This window comes from Paroedura picta, chromosome 2 (genome assembly GCF_049243985.1).
Source record: "Paroedura picta isolate Pp20150507F chromosome 2, Ppicta_v3.0, whole genome shotgun sequence".
NCBI classification, from domain to species: domain Eukaryota; kingdom Metazoa; phylum Chordata; class Lepidosauria; order Squamata; family Gekkonidae; genus Paroedura; species Paroedura picta.
In genome coordinates, this window is record NC_135370.1 from 132478696 (window position 1) to 132501223 (window position 22528).

Here is a 22528-nt window from a genome sequence, read left to right on the forward strand (position 1 = left end):
TTGTTTAGGAATGACACTACTATATGACTTTATTACCCTTTCAGCCCACTTATTCCTAGCTTACTCCTCCCTTATCTCATTTGTTTTTGCCCTCTTTGTCTTCCTCTTCCCACTTCTTTTTACCTTTTCTGTTTTTTCTTCTTTCCTTTGTGTTTAGGCTTGTGGGTTACATGCAGCTTCTTTCTTCTCCCTTGTTTTTTTGGCTACTAACTAATTTTAATTCTTTTCTCCTTCCTGATAGGGAACATTCTTCTCCTGAACTTCAGCAGGATCTCAGAAAGGTGCAAGTTCAGCCTCCATAGCCCAGTCTTGCCCTGGAGCTCAGATTCCTGTCTGTTGGAACTGGCGGTGCATGCACAGGGCGCCAGTCTAGCAGGGCTTTCTGTGGAAATGCAGAGCATGGACTCTAACCACAGCATACCCATCCCTCTGCAAGAGGCACAAGAAGAAGATGCATGGTAAGATTTAAGGGAAGGGCGGACTATAAAAATTAAATTATTATTATTATGGTTTATTAAAATGTGTATTGATAGTCCTCTTCCATGTCTTTTGGTTTGAACTCTGAATGACAGTGTGTCTCTGATCCAAAGTTAATCTGGGAATGTTTATGAAGCAGATCCTCTGGGTTGGCAGCCTCTATGCCTTTTTGTGTGTGTATATGTGTGGGGTTTATTAAAGAATTCACATAAATCATACAAATCTCATCAAGGCAAACCAAAATATACAAGATACAAATGCATAAAATACTCAAAAACAAAAACGGCGACTTCTCGCATTACAAAGAGGTCACATCCAATATCAAGTAATCCATTAAGTCAAATAACTATTCCAAATCAAAGTATATCACATAAACCATATATTCTAATCAGAACAAATAAACAAAAAAGAAAAAGAAAAAAGAAACCCATTCTTTAATTAATTATGAACCCTGAAATCTTATCATTAAATTTTCACTCCACATATCTTACCCATGATTCCCAATTAAGTTTAAAGTCAGAAATCCCCTTATCTATATAACCTGTTAATTTCACCATTTTAGCTAATTTCAGCACTTTACACTTCCATTCATACAGTGAAGGTGAATCGGAGGACTTCCATCTCCTTTCCCATACAAGGCTTGACAAGTATCTGACAAGTATCTGAATAGAATTCCATCCTGCTTATCTAAACTATTGTCTAAAACAGCATTCACTGGCAGGGGCTCATGGGAATTGTAATCCAGGAACATCTGCAGGACCACAGGTTGACTACCCCTGGTCTAAAATGCCGAATAGATAGACTTCTGGTTTAAAGCTAAACTTTCCCCCAACATTTTTGATATTTCTTCATGAATATTGACCTCAAAATGTTCAGCTTTCTCTCACAACCACCACTGATGAAAAAATGTACCCAATTCTTTATTACAGTTCCAATATTTATCATCTTTTACATTTTTAATTTTAGAAATTTTAGAGGACATTAAATACCATCTGTAATGCATTTTATAAAAGTTTTTTTTTCATGTCATAACTGGTAGAAAACTTTAAACCTTTCACCCAAGTATGTTGCCAGTCCTCCAGTTGGATATTATGGCCAACATTCCTAGCCCAGCTATTCATAAATTCTTTAATAATATCCTTTTCAGTATCTAACTTTAAACATTCTTCGTAAATTCTGCTTATCAGATGATCTTTGTTATCTGAAAGCTGAGACATTAAGGTCATCAAATTAGGTTCAATTTCAAATTCTTTCTTACCTCTAACAAACTGATCCTCTGGGCATAGAGCCATCAATCATTCAATATGCCTTCATTCCTTAACATTTCCAAAGATTTCAAATCATATCTAATTTTACAATTCTCATCAGCTTGAACCAATAAAACTTTATATGTACACCAAGTTTTAAAATCTGTGCATGACTTCTAAACAATTAGTGGCCAGGCACTTACCATGGCCGCCATATTAGGCGCTGCATGCGTGCCCCTCCCCTCTTTGTCCCCGAGCAGCCGAGTGGTTTCCGTCCCTCCCATGTATGGTACTGGCGAGGTTGTGTGTGTTAATTGTTGCAGTCGTAGACAGCACGGTAAGAGCCTGTTGTCAGGGGGTTCAGTCTGCGTACTTGACTCCCTGGGGTTGGGGGTGTCATTACAGAGACCGGCTGAAATCGGGGACAGCCTACCTGGCTGAGTAGCCAGGGGCTTGTAGCCGAGCGACCCACAAGGCACAAAAGTGAGGTGGATGCCTGGTGGGCCTCAAGAGGGTTTGCTTCCCAGTGAGGGATTCCAGACACGGTCGGACCTGCTCTCCTGGCTGGGATCCAGCGGGTCCCGTATCGTCCAAGGACCTTTGGGCTGAGCAGCCGAATGGCTGAGGGGTCAGGCCAACCCTTTTGGAGAGTAACAGAATAAATGGCTGTGGCCTGATTTACACCAAAAAGCGAGTTAATCTGGAAATGTTTATGAAGCAGATCCTCCAGATTGTGGTGGCCTCTGTGCCTATCAGGTGCATGCCCATGATAAGAGTTCTCAGGGGAAGGGCTTGGCCCTTTAGGATCCTTTTGATTCTCCTTATGATCACTTTCTGTTTTCAACTAGCAACCACAATGCAGATGAAACAACTGAATCCTACCAAGTCCAGACAATAAGTGAAGTTTAAGTTTAGCCTTACATCTAAAACTGAATTTTCTCCAGAGGCAGAAGTTCTTCTCTGAGGTACACAGATAATGTAATAAATCTGACAAAGAGTTGGTTCAGACATTTTGCCAAAATGCTGCTTGGCATTATATGCTGCTTGGCATTAAACTGTAGCTTGCATCTACATCCAAATGGTTAAGTGATGACATTAACATAGGGCTGATTTGGGAGTTTATCCCAGAGAGGGCAGGGACTTCAGCATGGTATAATGCCAAATCCTTCCTAGCAGCCATTTTCCCCAAGGGAACCAATTTCTGTTGTCTGGGGATGAGTTGTAATTCCCAGAGGCTAGGAGAGAGAGATTTACACAGTAATCTACAACTGACAATCAATGAGATTTATCTGTCAGTTCTTAAGAGTCAAGGGGGTCATGTGGATATGACTGTACATGTATATATAGGGAGAAAGCACAGCTATTTTGCACCCCCGAGTGCATTTCCAAAAGGCATGATTGGAATGATTTATTAGGGGCAGAGTTTACAGAGGTTTCGATTGCAAAATTTCATCGGAGTTTGGTGGTGGCGTGCTCAGTGACAGTAGCCAGTAATCCTCAAGATGAGAGTTTGAATCCAGGGTACTGGACACAGAACACCAGAGAAATTTAATACATCGAATACTATTTCAAATTGGTGTATTTGTTACAGGCTATTCCCTGTCATTAGAAAGCAAAACCCATAAAGGCATTTGTAGGCAGGTCCTACCTTTCAGGTGCATAACAATGCAATTTTGGAGTGGTCCCTTAGATCCAAAGAAGTGTACAAATGCATGAGAGCTGATATCTTGAATAAATCTTTGTTGATTTTAAAGGTGCCACTGGGCTCAGACTTTGTTCAAGTGGTCCTTCAGTTTGTTTTGTAGAGAAGAAAGCTAGAGGTGTCCACTGTCTGTATTCCATTATTCTCTCATATATCTAATGGCAAGCATTGTGCAGGGGGTAGGACTAGATGGCCCTGGAGGTCCCTTCCAACTCTGTGATTCTATGATTCCCTAGAGGGTCTTGTAAAATATAAGAAGGAGCAATCCTGGGAAAGTTTCTATCAGCTGATCTTGCTTGAACCTGCTTAGGAAACGACACCTGGTAATGGCTTGTCATCTAGTTCAGGCCAAAGTTTCAGCCTCTTACTTGTTGCAAAGGATTGTTTTTCTTTCATATCTTCTTTCCAATTCAGGAGTTGTCTTTGTTGGAAAAGACAAAGTCTTCCTGTTTTCTCTCTCCAAAATAGGAAACCACGCAGGGCTGTTGTTCTGAAAACTTGTGAAGAACAGTAGAAATGGCCAGATGCCTTCTCACAGTATGTCTTGGAACCTCTTGTGCCACTTGCAGAACTGCTTACATCACATCCCCCTTCTGGATGCAGACTTGTTGCTGCCCTGCAGTAGCCCTGCTGTACCACCCTATTCATCTCTTGCATCCAATTTGACTTTGTGTGCTTCTCCCAACTGGTTTTCTTGAGCTGCATATCGCCCAGAAACCTGTTGAGGCCCACACAACTGCTTTAATATCTGTATTTAGAAGTAGAGCAATATTAGCCAGCTTATAGTAAGTTGTGTTTTCATGACACAAAATCAATAGTAAAGCTATTGCCAGGCTGAGCTTATCTGAATTCTTGCTGTGCCAATCCATCTTCTGCAGTGTGCACAAAGGGCTTTGTTCTGGGTTCCATTAAGGAAATTAAATTGGCTCTGAGCGTAGAAGGGGGCTTATTTATGGCATGGGGAGACACTGCTGCAGTTAACTGTGGAAGCAGAGGGTTGCCAAAATCCAGCTGCATGAGGAAATACCTGAGCAAAGAGCCATCATGCCAATAGAGAGTTCACACATTTATTTTTGAAGGTATAAAGCTACTAATTTGTTTACATTCCGGATGAATTTCTGTTTGAGCTGTTGTTGTTATACTTTGCTTTTCACTACCCAGAGGAGTCGCAAAGTGGCTTACCTTTCACTTCCTCTCCCCACTACTTCCTTTCCCTGTGAGGTAAGTGGGGCTGAGAGAACTCTGGAAGAACTGCTCTGTGAGAACAGTCCTAAGAGAACTGTGACTAGCCCAAGGGCACCCAGCTGGCTGCATGTGGAAGAGCGAGAAATCAAACCCAGCTCACCAGATTAGAAGCTGCCAATGTTAACCACTACACCAAATCCAGTACCAAAGTGCACTGAATTTGGGTTATTTAGGATGAATGAGGCTGCTGCTCTTAACCACTTTCCTTGTCTTTGTATATGCCTCCATGCCACCTGTACTGGATTGGCCTGGGACTATGAAATCTAGTGAGGTGGCCATGTGGCTTGGGGTCACAGTGGGGTGCTGCAGATAGGCTGGTCCTATGGAATAGGCAGCTATCAATCATGATTGTCCCTTCCTGGAATAAGTTTAAGCAAGAGGCCTTCCTACCTAGATGCTCAGTGATTCAGGTGTGATTCTGTGGAACAATAGGACCCCACACAACAACACACCATAACATAACCTAAACACAATATTTCTAAATATTATGAAAAGCCCAAGAGATACTCAGCGATAGTATTGACTGTGTTCTTCACGAATGCGCCAGTTCCATCATGTGCCCCAGATCCAAGGATCAGGACCCCAGGAAAAGAGAGAAAGACCCTGATGAAAGCAAACAGTAAACCAAAGAGAATACTAGCTTTACGTGTTTAATCTTTTCTTTTGAGCTTCATTTCTAAACCAACACTCCCCATTCCAGTCTCCATTTCTGTATTTTCTTTTCTCATTAGAATAAATTTCCTATTTTTTGTTTTTGACAGGTCTGACTAGTAGGTTTTTACTGCACTTTGCACATGCTCAGGGATTATTCAGCAAAGCAATCATTGCCATATTTTGTTTTCCTCTGTAGAGTTAGTTTACTCAGTACTAATCAGCATGCTGACAAGGCTTGCATGAGACCCTGTGCCTAATCCCTTGAGTTTTAGGAAACATACACATGGGAACCCGCCCAGACTTGTGGGAGGCATCTCACTTCTCCCTCTCCCACTGTTTCCTCTTTCCCTTTCCTGAAAGCTCCTACAGTCTCTCCCTTTTCCTGCTTCCTTCTCTCCTTCTAGGATTGCCAGCTCCCAAGTGGGTGCCGGACATCTCCAGATCACATCAGATCTCCCAACTGCAGAGATCAGTCTCCGTTAGGATTGCTAGATCAAGGCTGGGAAATCCCTGGAGATTTGTGGATGGGCCCTTGGGAGGGTGAGGCTTTGGAAAGGAAGCAACCGCAGCAGAGTATACTGCCATAAAGTCCACCGTTCACTGTGGGAATCTATTGCTTAAAACTGTACACTCTCCTTTGACTGTTTTCAGATTTCCTTAAAGCTGTCCAGTGTTGTTTTTGTTGATATATTTTTTACATTTCACATTTTACTGCAAACCTAGGGCCCTTTTCTGATTTGCAGAAAGATCTATCTTGCCTGTTCACAGTTCTGGTCACCAAATCTAAGTATCCCAAGATATCCTCTATTAGAATATACAGTTCTAGGTTTGGTAGCACTGCAACAGGCTCCCATTTTCCCTATGCTCGACCAGGTAGAGGGTAGAGTCTACTCCCAATTGCCACAGAATCATAGTGTGGGGCAAATGTATAAGGGCTGCTAGGGCCCCACATTGTGTAATGTGGTGAGAGCTTATACCAGTCACAATGGACTCATGATTAAATTTTGGAGGCTGCTTGGTATAATTTACCATAGTGGTAATAGAGAGTGACTCAGTGCTATTAGTTTCTGGCTGCAACAGTACACTACAACAAAGTGATCTAATGATGAATCAGAGCTGGCAAGTTTGATTTATGTGCAACAGCAGGGGGGAAGGTGGTGGTTCATTGCTGGAGGCTCTATTGTATCAATCAAACAGGTGTAGGATAAGGTGTAAGAGGTAGGCAGCTTCTTTCTTCTCTCTCTCTCTCTCTCTCACACACACAGAAAGAGAGAGAGGAGGGCCATAAAGTAGCAGGTGGCTTAAGGCAACCCCAACAAGGGTTTTTTGAGGCAAGTTAGAAGAGGCAAGTTGTTTGCCATTGCCTTCCTCTGTGAAATCTTCCTTGGTGGCCTCCCATCCAAATACCTTCTGAGATATGGAAAGATTGGCTTCCCTACCATGTTTTCTGAGGATATCATAAGTATCTCTAGCTCTTTTGCATGTTGTTTTCTTAGTGGGTGTGAAGAATGTAAAAAAAGGTTTGCTATGGAACAGTTGTTGTCAAAGCAGGGAAGGGGTTGTGGGGAGCAGTTGTGGGGAGCAGTTGACAAATTTTCTTAGGGACCTTTTGATAAGAAGAATTGAGCTGCACTATGCTTTAAGAATTCTTTGAACTGTCAGTGAGCAAAGAAATTAAAAGGAGCTTTTCTCTCCCAGTCTATGTTCTGCTAACTAATCAGTTTTTATGTTAATACTGCTGCTTTCTCAATGGTTATACATTTAAATGTGAAGAGTTTGATGTTAATGGTATCTAACAGTTCAGGAAATATTTACTTAAAAAAAAAACTACTTTGCAGTCAGCATTGAATTTCCTGTATATAATTTGTTGATGAACCTGTAAAGGCAGTTTCCATATCAGGAGATACTACAATCAGTTGAAAAAGTCTAAACTCTAAAAGAAGACACATAGAAAACAGGTATAAAAACAGACATATTTGATGGTACAATCCAAAGACTTTCCTTGGAGTAGACCCCACTGGTAAAAATGGATCTTACTTCTGAGCAGACCTGCTTATAATCACTTCCCTGGCCAACTAAAATTTGGCACAGCAGTCAGAGTAATTTTTTAAACAAGACTTTAAACTGGAATTTACGGTAGAAATGTCTGAACCTGTACATTTTAAGTTATTTTAAATTTTGTTTATATTAAAGAAGTCAAAATTCTTCCAGCTTAAATTCTTGTTAAGAAAAATAACTCTGCTCTCAGAGCCTTAGGCTATAAAATAGCTGATAGCTTTATAACCAAGGAGATGCAACACACAAGAAACAAGTTACAGGTTTCACTACAGAGGTCAGATCTTCCATTGTAGTTGTAAACCTCCTGGCAGTCTCCCATTTCTTTGCCAGTTTTTCCAAAGCTGGCAGAGGAAAATTTGAGGGAAATGTGGGGACACCAGTGTGCAATGTCACTTCCTGTGAATTCTGGAAGTGATGTCATAACATGGAGACCATAGAATTGTGGGTGAATCCAGGGTGTAATATGCGTGGAAGGAAACCTTGCAAAAAGTCTGCCCCAAAAGATGTTGTGGTTTTTTATTTCTGCATGAGGAGCTGGTTTTGCCATGGAAAAGCCACTGTAGAATTTTTGATTATGCACAGCATTCTCCTCTCATAGTAGCTGCTGTGTCTTTTAAGTGCAACATTTCAAACTAGCTTTAAGATTACTTTTCTTTTACAACAGTCATGAAAATGCCTGGTTTTGCGTGCATAAACACTAGTGTAGTTTTGATCCTCTCCCCTGTGCCAGTGTACACCAATGGGGGAAACAGAGAGCCTCTAGTCCCTTGTCCACCAAGGGACGAGTCCCTTGTCCCACCTCTGCTATGACAACATTACACCAGCCAAAATTAATTTATTCATCCCCCCCGCACTGGCAAGCATTTCAATCCACTCTCTACAAGGAATAGTATACCTCTGAGAAAGAAAGGCTAGGCTACTGGGGAAAATGACATGTATGTATGTATGTATGTATGTATGTATGTATGTATGTAATGAGCCTCTTGTGGTGCAGAGTGGTAAGGCAGCAGACATGCAGTCTGAAAACTCTGCCCATGAGGCTGGGAGTTCAATCCCAGCAGCCGGCTCAAGGTTGACTCAGCCTTCCATCCTTCCGAGGTCGGTAAAATGAGTACCCAGCTTGCTGCTGGGGGGTAAACGGTCATGACTGGGGAAGGCACTGGCAAACCACCCCGTATTGAGTCTGCCATGAAAACGCTGGAGGGCGTCACCCCAAGGGTCAGACATGACTCAGTGCTTGCACAGGGGATACCTTTACCTTTATGTATGTATGTATGTATGTATGTATGTATGTATGTATGTATGTATGTATGTATGTATGTATGTATGTATGTATGTATGAATGACCTGCAGGCTGCAGTTACAGTAGGAACTATCACTATGATCTGTTAAGGAAGTTTGCTTGAGTCTTGGAGAAAAGGGAAGTTTAGCCAACCCTAGAGCTGCTATGCTCAGACTTCCCTGTGCCCCCATGTGGCTGCAGTGAGAATTGCATTCTACAAATCAAAGGAAGACATTCAGTGAGACAGCAGAGGGGCACTGGCTTTGAGGGCTCCCTTCAAAGGCCTTCCTTAATGTGTGCCCAGGGCAGACTACCTTGGTGCATCATTGGGTAGCTTTATGTAAGCCATTATCCATAGCTCTCTATCTTCAGTGCTGGGATAATAATCCCAACCTACCATACAGATTTGTTGTAAGAATAATTAAGATACTGCTATGTGACTCACTTTGGACATTCAGAAGAACTATATATATATATATGTTATAAATATGATTAGCATGATAACCATTTGATTGTTTGCAGGATGAAATGGAAAGTGCTGGTGGGTTCAGTTGGACGAATGGACAAGCCCTTTGAAATCGCCCTGCTGTATTCAAGCTGTGGAAGAAAGAGTTCTGGTCTTCTGGCACTGGGTTCTTTGCAGCTCAGAAACTGTTTTCATGGTATGTCTTTGATGTAGCTGTTCAAGCCTGCAAAGTCCAGAGATTTGTTTTGTGTAATGATAGAGCAAGAAGAACCTCAGGGTTGGTGATGCATCCGAAACAAAATGTAGCAATATAAAAATTATTTCTACAGAAACATATCCTTGAGACTAAAACGTTTTAGACATATTTTTAAAATTGAGAAAAGGGCAAGCTTGTCCATATGTTGTAACAGTATCAATATAGAATACTGTTTAAATTAAGTACAAGTTCAATCAAGTCCAAAATTCATTTTCATTTTAAATTGTCAATAATCGTAAGCACAAGGAACATAATTTTGATGGAGGTTTACAAAGAATTTTAAAAAGCACATTGGTTTTCTGAATATATGTCTACATTATTAGATTTTATAATTCTCTTTTATTACCCTTCTCAGTGTCCTTTCTCTTTTTTATTTTTAAAAACTATATCCTAAATAATGGATTTATTCTTGCTGTTCTTAAATTCTTATAGTGTTTAGGGCAAAATGTATCAAAGTGGAAGGGCCTCTGCATTTAAGCTGAACCAGATGATTTATCAATATGGCTTTGAAATGTAGAATGCAGACACAAAGACATATGATGACAGGATGAGGGAGTATTTAAAAAGTGGGTAATAAATTTTGCTTATTGATAATCCAATGGCCACCCCAAGGGAATGAAGCAGTGGTAAATCCACCACCTGCAAAGGTCACCTCTTTATTATCCACAGACTGAACTTTTAAGTCTTACTTGTTTATCTTCTGAGTCTGAAATAATTTGTTATCAATCTAGGAAATATATGTATGTGTGTCTTCTAGTACTAAATACAAATTTAAGTGAAGAAATCTACATGCAGCTATTTTTTAAAAAGAGGTTTCTGTTCTGTGCCTGCAACATTTCAGAGCAGATTCATCCTTGACAGCCCTTGAGTTAGGGTTCGTTCATCCTTATTTGGTCATCATTCCTTTATTTGTTGAGGTTTTCATAGATTGGGGGGACTGCTGAGCTCCCCAAACCCATGTTGCAAAGTGAGGAGTTTTCTTCGGGTTGCTTTTTTCAATTCTGCAAGAGCCTTTGTGTACAGGTGCATTCAGTTCTGCTTGTGCTGATTACAAGAATGTACTCTTCATCATGAAGATCCATTCACGATGATTCCATTGTCACATGGAGAAGAAGAAGAAGAAGAAAGGACTCATATTGGGGCACTCACCAGGGCATTTAATTAGACTTCCTTGGTTCTGTTGTTTTCTTTATAGACAAAGATGAACCTCATCTTTCTGAGTATGACAAAGGTTCTATTGTCCCTTGCCCACACGGAGGCTGCGTCAGCCGCCTACAGGTGTGTGATTTCGATAGCGATTGCTCCATCAAGGAAGGTAACAGATCCATCTGTGGTGAGTGTAAATTTGTTTCCCCACAACCGCATCTCTCAGGGAGTTTCTATTTGTTCTATTTGTTTGCTTAGTTGTGTCATGTTTCACCCTATTCTGCCTTTCTTGTCCCCAGAAGCAGTAAGGGGCAACAGCTTGCCTAGGTGGGAGCAGCATAGACTTCAGTCCCTCCTCTGTACAGAACCCCCTTCCCAGAGAAGTGGCCACCCGATGTCTCACTCTGTTCTGGGTCCTAGCTCCCCTTGTCGTCTTGCTAGTATCCACAGCTACTTCTCAGCTAGGTCATTGCCAGCTGCACCACAGGCTGCCACAGTCAAGACCTTTCAACTGTTCATCTGTTTTTTTGATGCAGTGTTACTGTGATTTCATGAAACTGTATTTAAAATTCTTGTTTTCATTGCAATACGTCTCGGAGACTTTGCGTAAGAACAGATGGTAGAATATAAATACAAAAATAAATAATTACGTAAAAATAAACGTTGTTATCACAATGAAGACTAAATCACAGGGCACTGTATATAGAACAGGATGAAATGAGACCCTACACTTGGCAGAAGTGTAGGCCATGCATACTTTTGTCTCCTGGCCAAACTCAATAAAAGAAAGACTAGTTAAATGTATAATGTTCATTCTCAATCCCCCCACCCCCACCCCCACCCCTGACCTTTCTTCACAGAAATTCTCCCAGAAGGAGCACATTGTTCTTTTGAGGATGGTACCTGTGGCTGGACATTGGAGGGCAACATGAGTTCTTCCTGGTCTATTACGAGCTTTGCAAAGATACATAAAGATCTGAATGAAGACTCTGTCTTGCATGCTGCAGAAGGTAGGTGTGGTCCATTGTTATTCTTCTGGTCAGCCTGGCATATAGGACTATTCTTATAATGAAGCAGTGACAGAGAGTGTGTGACTTGTGGCTCCTATCTCAATACTTCTAGGTCACATCAAATAATCTGGGATGGGGAAGCATACACATCTCCACCCACCTAACCCTTGCATGAAAGCTGAAAGGCAGGAGAACAAGTCTGGTTCATACATGTCCTCTATCACCACTGAATAGGTGAAGCAGCCCATAGTTTTTTGGAAAATTGTTTCAAGAAGTTTTGAGTAATTCTGTGAAATACTTTCTGGATCTTGAGTTATCCCAATGGTTTAAAAGTTCAAAGTTGAAGTTTTTGTCGTACTTGAAATGGTGGTATTTCATACCAAAGTATAAAATAAGCTGGAGGCCTGAGAGAAATTGTGGCTGGGCTCAGCATTTCTTCTTACGCAAACCAATTGGCACTGGAGGAAAGAAATGGTGGGAGACTGGGGGAGTGAAATATACCAGTGGAGGGCTAAGAAACTGTTACACTGTATCAACAACTTTTAGTTTGTCTTGGGACAAAATTTCCACAGAGCATATCCACACTGCAAACCCAGATCCACTGCAGAAACCCAGCTGAAAAATCTTTTTTCAGGTCACTTGCTGTACCTGCATGCAGACAGTGATCGCACAGATGCTGCTGCCAGAGCGTATAGTGCCAGTCTGCCCGCCAGTCTGGCCAACGGAGCCTACCAGGTACTTTGGTCCTCTTATCCACGTGCGGGTGATCTTCACTGCATGGGGGTGTATCAGTCTATGTTGCTAAGAAAAAGTACATTCCACTTCTTCAGGCTGTAACCATTTCTGTTTCAAGCAACCCTGGCCATTAGCTTTCTTGAAGCCTGAACGTGAATCTTTTCCTTTTAAGAATTGGGGAAGATTAAATTAGAATAGCATAAGGAATCCTTTTTTAAGGGTAGAATTAACATGGAGTCCAATATTATCTTTGACTTGAGACGATTTTGTTGTACTCCATGAATGATTCTGACATGCTTACTTAATTTGGAAGAAAGTGTATTCTATGAATGCCCTCTCGTGACCTGCCTAATACAGCTTCCCAAGAAATCTCGTCCATGACTGTAATCAGTTTTGGAGGGCCTGCGAACTGAGCTGTTCTACCAGGCCAGCATAAAGCCCCAATAAGGGAAGGGTAGGATAAAAATTATATATATATATATAGCCTTCCGAGGTCGGTAAAATGAGTACCCAGCTTGCTGGGGGGTAAACGGTCATGACTGGGGAAGGCACTGGCAAACCACCCCGTATTGAGTCTGCCAAGAAAACGCTGGAGGGCGTCACCCCAAGGGTCAGATATGATCTGGTGCTTGCACAGGGGATACCTTTACCTTTGTGTGTGTGTGTGTGTTGTGTGTATGTATGTATGTGTATGTATGTGTATGTATGTGTGTGTGTGTGTGTGTGTATGTGTATATATATATATATATATATATATATATATATATATATATATAATTTTTATGATTTAATTAATATCTTGCCATAATCACAATTCTAGAATTCTCTCCTCTTTCATCCTCCTGGAATTCCTAATTTAGTCCCCAGTTCTGTGGAGCCATGCTGCCTTCAAGCTGAACAGCAAATTATTTACTGACATGGTTGAATTATTGCTCTTCAAATTATTTTCTCAGATCAGAAGACAGTCTTGTTTACACACACAAAATCATGCAAATATCATAGTCCCATGCCCCTTATCTCAAGGAAAATATAATGTATCAGATATGCATGATCATGGGAACACTTAGTAGACCTCCATTTTTCATGCAGATTACCATTGAAAATCTGCAGGAATCAGCCTGTACGTTATGCGTTCCATGCAGGGGTGGCCGTTTTAGGGAGTACTGTATTTCTCAGATCTGGTCCATACATTGAAAAAGTTCTCATTCCCAACTGCTTTCTGTCTCTCTATTTCTGTCACATTCCATGTTAGGTTCAGTTCTCAGTGTACATTTTTGGTCGCTACAATGGCACCATTTCACTGTCTGCTCCAGAAGAAGCTGATGATATTGGGCTTTCATCACTGCTATGGGAAAGAAAAGGGAGCTGGATTGATCGCTGGTTTCTCATAACTGCAGAAATGCCAGCGCTTCAGAAGCGGTAAGACCAACAACATCATCAGTATATAATTATAATAATTATAAACTCCATCAACGTGTCTTGTGCTTTACAGAACAGGACAATCTGATACATGTCAGTGTAAACATGGCCTGTTTACCAGTTCAAGCCCATACCAATGCTAAGGTAGTTTGAATAAAAGTGAACTTCCTTCCTTCCACTATCTCTCACTTTTAAGAGCTGTTGGCTTCATTGATCCCATTTTAAAAAATCCTCAGACCTTGACACTTACCTGCACACTAGTACTTAGGGACTTGTAACTAAGGCTCAACACTCAGAATTGGCATTAAAAGAGCCACTGGGCAGGTTTCTGTGTGAAGAGGGGCTCCTGCCTTTTCTTGCTCACTTTTTCCCCCAAGCCAAAATGGCCCTAGGGAGTGCCCGATTTGGGAACTGCACCTAGGGAGTGCCCTATTTGGAAAATGCACATGCAGTATTCCAAGATCCAACTGTTTAAGAGTCATAATGTGAAATCTGAACAAGGCATTACTGTAATCTTGGAAGGAACACTGAGATCTCTTGCAATAGATTTCATTTGTGGCTGAACAATGATTATAATTCACTGATTAACAATTTGGTGACCAGACACTGTGTGGAGTGTCTTTTGTCTGGGTGCCTATTACCTTCTAGTTAGAACAATTGGATTAAGTGCACTTCTTCTGCCACTGGACACACATTATGGAGACATGGGGTGCATCCAGGGTACTCATATCGTGTAACAGTCATATGTGAGATGCAAATTCTTCTCAATTCCCATGCACTTGGTTCCCAATTCAAATAACAACTCTGAAACATATGGATAAATGGTTCCAGGCTTTTCCTCCATTGTCCTGATCTGAAGCAGTCCTGGGGGTGCTATTTTGCCTGTTGAGGAAGCCCACACTTATACTCACAGGCACCCCCTGATGGGCAAAATTGTGCCCATCCAGGCCCTTGTAGGCTGAAGAAACATTGCCAGGGCGAGTGCTGAAGTGTTTTCTCCACATATGCCACAGTCACAATCTGAACTCTGTACTGTTTGTATGGGGAGCAAATTGAGAAGAGCCGGTGGCCCCAGGAATGGCAACAAAGAAGTCCAAGGAAATAAAATAAATAAAATGGAGACCCTGGACACAGCTGTGTATTCTGTAATGTGACTCTGTAATGGCCAGAACTCTGTTTATCTACCTGATACAAAAAGAGAAAGGAGAGAAGCCGATTCTGGTGGCTGAAAGATGCACATAATGGTGATGTCTTGGCAATAAATTTTTATGGGGAACCACTGAAGCATGTGATTAAAAACTCATTGTATAATATCTCCCATTTTCACAGGTGCTTCTTGAACGTCAATCTTTTACTAGTTAGGTCTTCAGGCCTGCTGAACTTTATTAATGGACAGTTGATTTTCATATAAAGGTCTGGTATATTATATACTAGGGCTTTGTTTGCAAATGAAATGTTGGCCAGGCCCAGCTTCTGTCTAGCCTGGATTTTTGGATATTTACATTAATGCTGTTTTCTAGTTGGATAATACTTTAAGGAGATGTGCTTTTGGTATCACTGTACTATCCCTACATAAATCATAATATGTTGCCATTGCCATAAAACAGATACTGTGATGCTGGGAAAAGTGCAGAAAAGGACAACTAAGATGGTTAAGGGGTTGGAGTCCTTTCATATGAGGAAAAACTAAAGCGTCTGAGACTTTTCATTTTAGGAAAAAAGACATCTAAGGAGATCATGATACATATGGCAAAAGTATGCATGGATATAGAAATCATTTTTCTGTCTCTTCCCTAATACTAGAAAATGGTGAGCACTATGCAGAGAAAATCTTGTCACTCCATCAGGACTTTCCAACCAAGATTGATGCAGTTAGGGAACTGGAGGCCCTAGTTCTCCAGGTCTGTTTTCCATAGGTGATGATGTCAAAGTTCTGACACCTCTTTAACCCCCCACTTGTCCCCTGGAACCATGCCCCTCTTGGCTGGTGAATGCCAGAGATGAGAGGGTGTGGGCCTCACTCTGGAACATTATTAACTTAACCCTGGCAACTGAGAAGTCAAGTAGGCAGTGGTGAGGCTGTTTTTGAAAAGACCAATGCTGGATAAAACCAATCCAGCCAACTGGGTTTTTGCCTTACCTGGGAAAGATAGTTGAGCAGGCGGTTGCAGAACAACTAGAGAGCTTTCTGTGTGTAAACAAGACTGTCTTTTGGAGGAAACATTGGAGGAAACATTGGAGGCCCATGATCCTTCCCAATCCAGCTCACAAAATCTGCCAAAGATCCCTGGCTCCAGAGAGGTAAAGATGGCCTCAACCAGAGCCAGGGCCTTCAGTCCTAGTTCCAGCCTGGTAGAATAATCTCCTGAGTGAGATCAGGCCCTGTGGGACTTAGAAAAGTTCCGCAGGGCCTGCAAGAGTTGTTCTGTCAGGCCTACAGTTGAGGCCCCTAGAACACCAAAGATACTAGCGTTCCATACACACACACACACTTTGCTACATATTGTAAAATAAGATCATATACCAACAAAGTATCTTACAGGCATTTTACCATCTCCCCACCCCTACTCTGGATGAAGGGATACATTCCTAAGTAAATGCAAACTATTACCAGGAATATATAGTAAAACACAGGATTTTATAATTGTAATAATTGTAACAATTGCAATTTGCTGTTTTTAGGATTATGACTATGTTTTATTATATAGGTTGTAAAGTGCCCTGGGCCCATGAGTGAAGGGTAGTATAAAAATGTACTTAATAAATAAAATACAATAAATAAAGAGGACTGACAAGAAAAAGTGTTTCTTAACTCAATGAATAATTAAGTTATGGATTTCACTGCCAATGGACATAGTAATATAGATTACTTTAAAAGGAGAATAGACAGATTCATGGAGGAAAGACCTAATAATGTTTACTAGCCATAATGTTCTTCACATACTGGGGCAGTAAATCTTTGAATGCCTGTGCTGGGAGATTACATCATGAGAAGGCTTTGGCCTATTTGTTCCATTTGTTGGACTTCCAGAACAAGTGGTTGGCTACTGTGTGAAACAAGAGGCTGGACTAGAATGACCACTTGTCTGATGTAACTGGGCACTTTGTAGGTTCTCACTAGCACTGGCAGTCCTGATGTGCCAGGTACTTTTAATGTACTCTATGTATAGTACATATTTAAGCATCTCTTTATGGTATTTATTTGTCATACAGTATGTTTGTAATATGAGCCTCTTGTGGCGCAGAGTGGTAAGGCAGCAGAAATGCAGTCTGGAAGCTCTGCCCATGAGGCTGGGAGTTCAATCCCAGCAGCCGGCTCAAGGTTGACTCAGCCTTCCATCCTTCCGAGGTTGGTAAAATGAGTACCCAGCTTGCGGGGGGGGGGGTAAATGGGGGGGGTAAGCGGTAATGACTGGGGAAGGCACTGGCAAACCACCCCGTATTGAGTTTGCCATGAAAACGCTGGAGGGCGTCACCCCAAAGGTCAGACATGACCCGGTGCTTGCACAGGGGATACCTTTACATTTACCTTTACTATGTTTGTAATATAGCCAGGAGATCCTAAGATAGTCTGGCAGCCAGGCAAAAAATGATTGTAGGTGCTTTGTCATTGCCTGCCCCCACATCATGACCCTGGTACTCCTTGTAGGTTGTCCTTCTAAGTGCTAGCCAGGTCAGCCTCTGCTTAGCGTCTGAGATCTGATGGGATCAGGCTTGCAAGGGCTATCTAGGTCTATTTATGGTGCTATATCAGGACAATTCAGTTTATATCCATTAAGAAGAAAACCTTCAGGGTTTTATTTTTAGCTATCCTTAATTAGCCGTGAATGCAAAGTTGTCTGAATTCATTGCATTACTGCTGTTTTGGTCCTCTTCATTAAGCAGACTGTTGTTATCTGGCATCAGCCTGCTGTCAGCAGTGATAGTGATGCTTGACCAACTTAGTTTCAGAGGGTAGCTGTGTTAGTCTGCAGTAGAATAGTTAGAATTGAGTCCAGTAGCACCTTAGAGCCCAACTAAAGCAAGGGTAGCCAAACTTTGGCTCTCCAGATCTATTTATTTAGATTTTTATACCGACCTTCCCTACGGCTCTGGGCGGTTTACATAAAACATTTTGAAACATTTACATAGAACACTCTCAAAATCAATATAATAATAACAACAACATACCAGCTAGAACAGTATTTTAACAATAACTGTGATGTCCATGAACTATAATTACCATGAGCTCCCGTTGGCTCATGGTAATTGCAGTCCATGGACATCTGCAGAGCCACAGTTTGGCCATCCCTGAACTAGAGCTTCAGAGTATAAACTTTCAAAGAGAGAGTCAAAGCTCTCCTTGTCAGACATAGTATAAATGTTTATCCTACTCAGAAGGTGGGAAGAGACTTATAAAGGGTATACAAAGGTGTAATGCATATTTTAATCATCTTTATTACAACATAGGAGAAATGTATGGAGGCAGAAAATTAACAGCTTAGAGTGTTATGTTAAGCCTTTTCCTAGGATGATCATAGATGTGTAGGCCTGTCTTGCTACTGATACCTTCCTTATGGGGTAAGACTAAAGAGGATTAGATAGATTCATGGAGGATGAGTATCAGTGGCTACTGAGGGGGGCTCCACGCTCAGAGGCATTAATCCTCCCAGAGCCAGGATGCTACATCAATCTTGACATCTTGTTGGCTCTCCAAAGGAACAGGTTGGCCACTGTATGACAAGGTTCTGGATGTGGCCCCACTGAGGGTCAATCAGAGGCTCTTCCCTGCCCTTGTCCTCCTCCATCTCCTCTGCCCCACTTCCCGACAGCCTCCTAACCAGTGGTGGAGGGTGGAGAAGGCCATCTGAGTGCCCTTAGCTGCCAGGGCCCCTGCCTGTTTTTAAAGTGGGCTTTCCCACTAGTATCTATATACAAGTGTAGACATCTGAGCTTGTCAGCTCTTAGTTGGGAAGTACCTGGAGACTTTGGGAGTGGAGCCAGAAGTTGGGAGGATTTGGGGCAGGAGGTACAGTGCCATAGAACAGGGTTTTCCAACTTTTTGCCCATGGAGTAGCCCCTGAAGTGATGTCAGCTGGCCACTGTATGGCATTATACCCTGCTCAGATCACTTCCCTCCCCAAACCTCATCATCCCAAGGCTTCAACCCCAGATCTCCAGGAATTTCCTGGCCTAGAACAGGCAACCCTAACAGGGAACTGATCTCTGTAGTTGTGATTCCAGATCTCCATCCCCCACCTGGTGGTTGGCAATCTAAAAGAGGGGAAGGGAGCAGGAATAGAGGAGAGTCTATGGGGATTTTTAGGAAACTGAAAGAGGAAATAATAGGAAAGAGGGAAGTGACATGCCTCCCACAGTCCTTATGGTTTCCCACTTGTTCAAATATATTTCCCGCAGCCTAATTTCACAATCTGTTCTTCCTTTACACAGATAAATGTGAGAGTGTATGGAACATGATTGTTTTTAAGTCAAATACCTTGTTCTTTTTCTGTTTTCCTGTGTCAGTTGCTTGTCCCCATGGAATACTTTGATAATCTAAAAGAAAGAATCTGATTCATTCTACAACTTTGGATGTGTTGGTTTTATTTTGAATATATTGTTCTCTCTTTGTATGTCTCCTCCAAACAAACATCTTGTGATGAAGGTTTCATCTGCAGTTCCTAGCCACCTGGGGCTGGAATTCACATGCTGACATTGCTGTGGACAACATTACCTTTGGTCTAGGCTGCTTCCCTAATGGTAAGTTATTTATAATTACGCGAGTTTCAGCTTGGTAGATATTGTGCCAATTCATTCATTCACTGATTTGTATTAAACTACTTGGATCTTTCCTTTTTGCTGCCAACAGTAACTGAAAACAGCTTACCACACAAATAGTCACCAGCAGTATATTATGAATGAAAAAACTAGTGTAAAGAATAATCAGCTAAAAGCAATGCTATGCAGCTCCCTCTCTGACCACAGAGACTGCTGTGATTCATTCACCCACTATCAAAAGCCCTGGACAATCAGGCCTACATGGAAGTCATACTGAACTCCAGAGGAGACCATTCAGGGGACATGATGCCACAGCTGGAAAAGGCCATGTTTGGGCTGTGACAGATTGAATTATTGGGGGGGGGAGACAGTTTAACTCCCAGAAAAGAAGGGCAGCTGAAATCCGAAGAAGAAGAGGAGGAGGAGGAGGAGGAGGAGGAGGAGTTGGTTCTTATATGCCACTTTTCCCTACCCGAAGGAGGCTCAAAGCGGCTTACAGTCGCCTTCCCATTCCTCTCCCCACAACAGACACCCTGTGAGGTGGGTGAAGCTGAGAGAGCGCTGATATCACTGCTCGGTCAGAACAGTTTTATCAGTGCTGTGGTGAGCCCAAGGTCACCCAGCTGGCTGCATGTGGGGGAGCGCAGAATCGAACCTGGCATGCCAGATTAGAAGTCCGCACTCCTAACCACTACCTTGTTCAACTTGTGTATCCATATTCCTCACTATGTATTTTACTTGTGATAATATGACTGTAAGATACGGCAGTGTAATGGAATTTTGAGTTTGACTCCCTGGCCTTGGGAAGTGACCAGCAATTTCCTGGGAGGAATGCCTCACAGTTGTATGGAGCAAGCAACATATGGAGAGGTGATAGCCTTTGATCTCTCTACCAGTAACACTTTGGTTTCTCTTTGTAAAGTAAATTGAATTCTAGGGGAATCATTGGCTGTTTTGACAAAGGATTATCATTGGCTGTATCTGGTTGTGACACAGATGTAACATAACTGATTTTTGCTATATATTCCCTGTCATGTAAGAAGATCATAGTCTGACGAAGGGTGCTTGCACTCGAAAGCTCACGCCTTGATTAAATCTTTGTTGGTCTTAAAGGTGCTCCTGGACTCTGGCTCCTTAGTAGTGCACACATGTACAAAGATTTTTAAAGGCATCCTCATAAGGAAAAATGGAATCTAAATACAGGCTAGCTAGAGTATCAGAAAACAGGACACGTGTATGTCTCTGACATACTATGCAAGTAAAGATATACGGGTGTCTTGAAATACTTGAGTTCATAAGTCTGAGCCGGATTCCTGTGAGCTGGCATTGTTTTGCCTCTGAGTACAAGCTACTTCATTCATCAGCTCATCCTTCTAATTCAATTAGCTCTGGGAGAAGCCCAGCAGCTCTGCTTTGCTTTCAGTAACAAAATTACTTCTCTCTTTTGCCAGGAAAAGTTTCAGACGTCACTGACAGATCCAAATAATAGCCAGGCAAGGGAGAGTATATTGAGAGCTTTGTGGAAGGGAGGAAAGAAGGAAGCGCATAAAGCAGGAAAGAGCAATTCACTTTGTGGTTAAGATGGAGATGCTGATTTCCTTGTATCTTCTGGCTGTGCAATTCACCACCCTCGAGAATGTCATAGAGGAACTTGGCTTCCCTGTGTTTGAAGGGATGAGGTAGAAAGATCAGCAGGCATAGCAGGCCCTGAAATGTAGTTCTTTCAGACCCCGGGGCAGCAAATGAAATCACACTGGTACAGCAACATGCCAAAACACAGACTGATCGACCGATGGTCTTCCTGATTGGAAAGACTGTAATGTTCTGCTGACTCTTTGATTCCCATTCTCTGTTTAGCATTCTGAGCCAGGACATGTTGACTGAGCAGCACAGCGGCTGCTCTAATTTTGCCTTGGCACTGCATCCAGTCTTATCTGTGAACTTGTTTCCTCACTTGTTGCCATCTTCTGCACTCTGCGTTCATAACTTGCCTTTGAAAATCATAGGGTATCCTGAGGAAATGTTGTACAGCAGGCTAACAGCTGCTGATAGCAGACTCCTGATTTACTGTCTTAACTGATGTTAGAAGCACTGGGCCAGCACTTGTGAACAGCTTTTGAATCAAGGATTTATGGTAGATTGTAGAGGTAAGGCTGCGTAAGCCAAGATGGCAGCTCTATCTGGCTGTAGCCATGCAGCAATATCACAAGTGGGTGGGAACCATCTTACCTCTCCTAAGCATAACTCAGCATGTATGCTTTAGGGGTCTAGGGTTCATGTTCATGATATTGGCAGAATCTTTGTAAAGGTTATCAAATATTGGCAGATATTACAACTGGAAACAATCTCATACCTTGAATAGAACTTTGTTGGTCTTTAAAGTGCCACTGTAAATTTGTTCTGCTCCTTCAGAACAACATGGCTACGGACTTAAATCTAACTGGAAATAAGGTTAGGTGGGGAACACAATGTATACAAAGCATAGCAAGCTGAAAACAAAGTATCATGCGTAACAAGGCCAGTTATTTTTAGTACAATTAGCAGTGAAGTGTTGATACAGCTGATACAATATAATTGCTCCTCCATGTGACATAAGAATTTCTCAACACAGCATAAAGTAAGCGTGTAAGTCTTTAAATCATTCAGAACAAATAGCCTTTGCTGTCCCCTTCTATAGTGCTACAATATCCAGATAGGGACACATCTGCTGTTCTGTCCCATCACTGCCAGGACTGGCTCTTGGGGGGGGGGGGAGTTAATTATTTGAGAGTGCTTTGTACAGGGACTAATTCTCCCTCAAACTGGTTGATTTGGTGGAAAACATCTTGTAAATGATACTTGGATGTAAGGCACATGGATGGTTACAATGGCCTTGCTATGGAATCTTTCCCTGTAAGGCCTTTTGTGCACCTCTGTAGTTGCCGCTGTTTCCCAGCAGGTTAAATGCCCAGCTGACGCTCCAACTTTGCAGCACCCCTTTCAGAAAATGGCGTTTATTTGTGTGGATTTCTTCTTGCATTCAGATCCGACTCTCCCCATGTGTTCCTTATTTCCTTTTAAGAGGGATTTGTGCA

At 42.0% G+C, this 22528-nt stretch overlaps 1 protein-coding gene across 3 annotated transcripts in view; it reads left to right on the forward strand.

The window, feature by feature from the left end:
• The window catches only part of LTK (leukocyte receptor tyrosine kinase), a 124808-nt gene that overhangs the window by 40744 nt on the left and 61536 nt on the right, over positions 1-22528 (forward strand). For all 3 annotated transcript variants that reach the window (XM_077322818.1, XM_077322819.1, XM_077322820.1), the window contains 7 exons: positions 242-458; positions 9188-9327; positions 10583-10720; positions 11394-11543; positions 12178-12278; positions 13531-13697; positions 19342-19436. In XM_077322818.1, the coding sequence (XP_077178933.1) occupies positions 242-458; positions 9188-9327; positions 10583-10720; positions 11394-11543; positions 12178-12278; positions 13531-13697; positions 19342-19436 (1008 nt within the window). The remainder of the gene's footprint in view (positions 1-241; positions 459-9187; positions 9328-10582; positions 10721-11393; positions 11544-12177; positions 12279-13530; positions 13698-19341; positions 19437-22528) is intronic.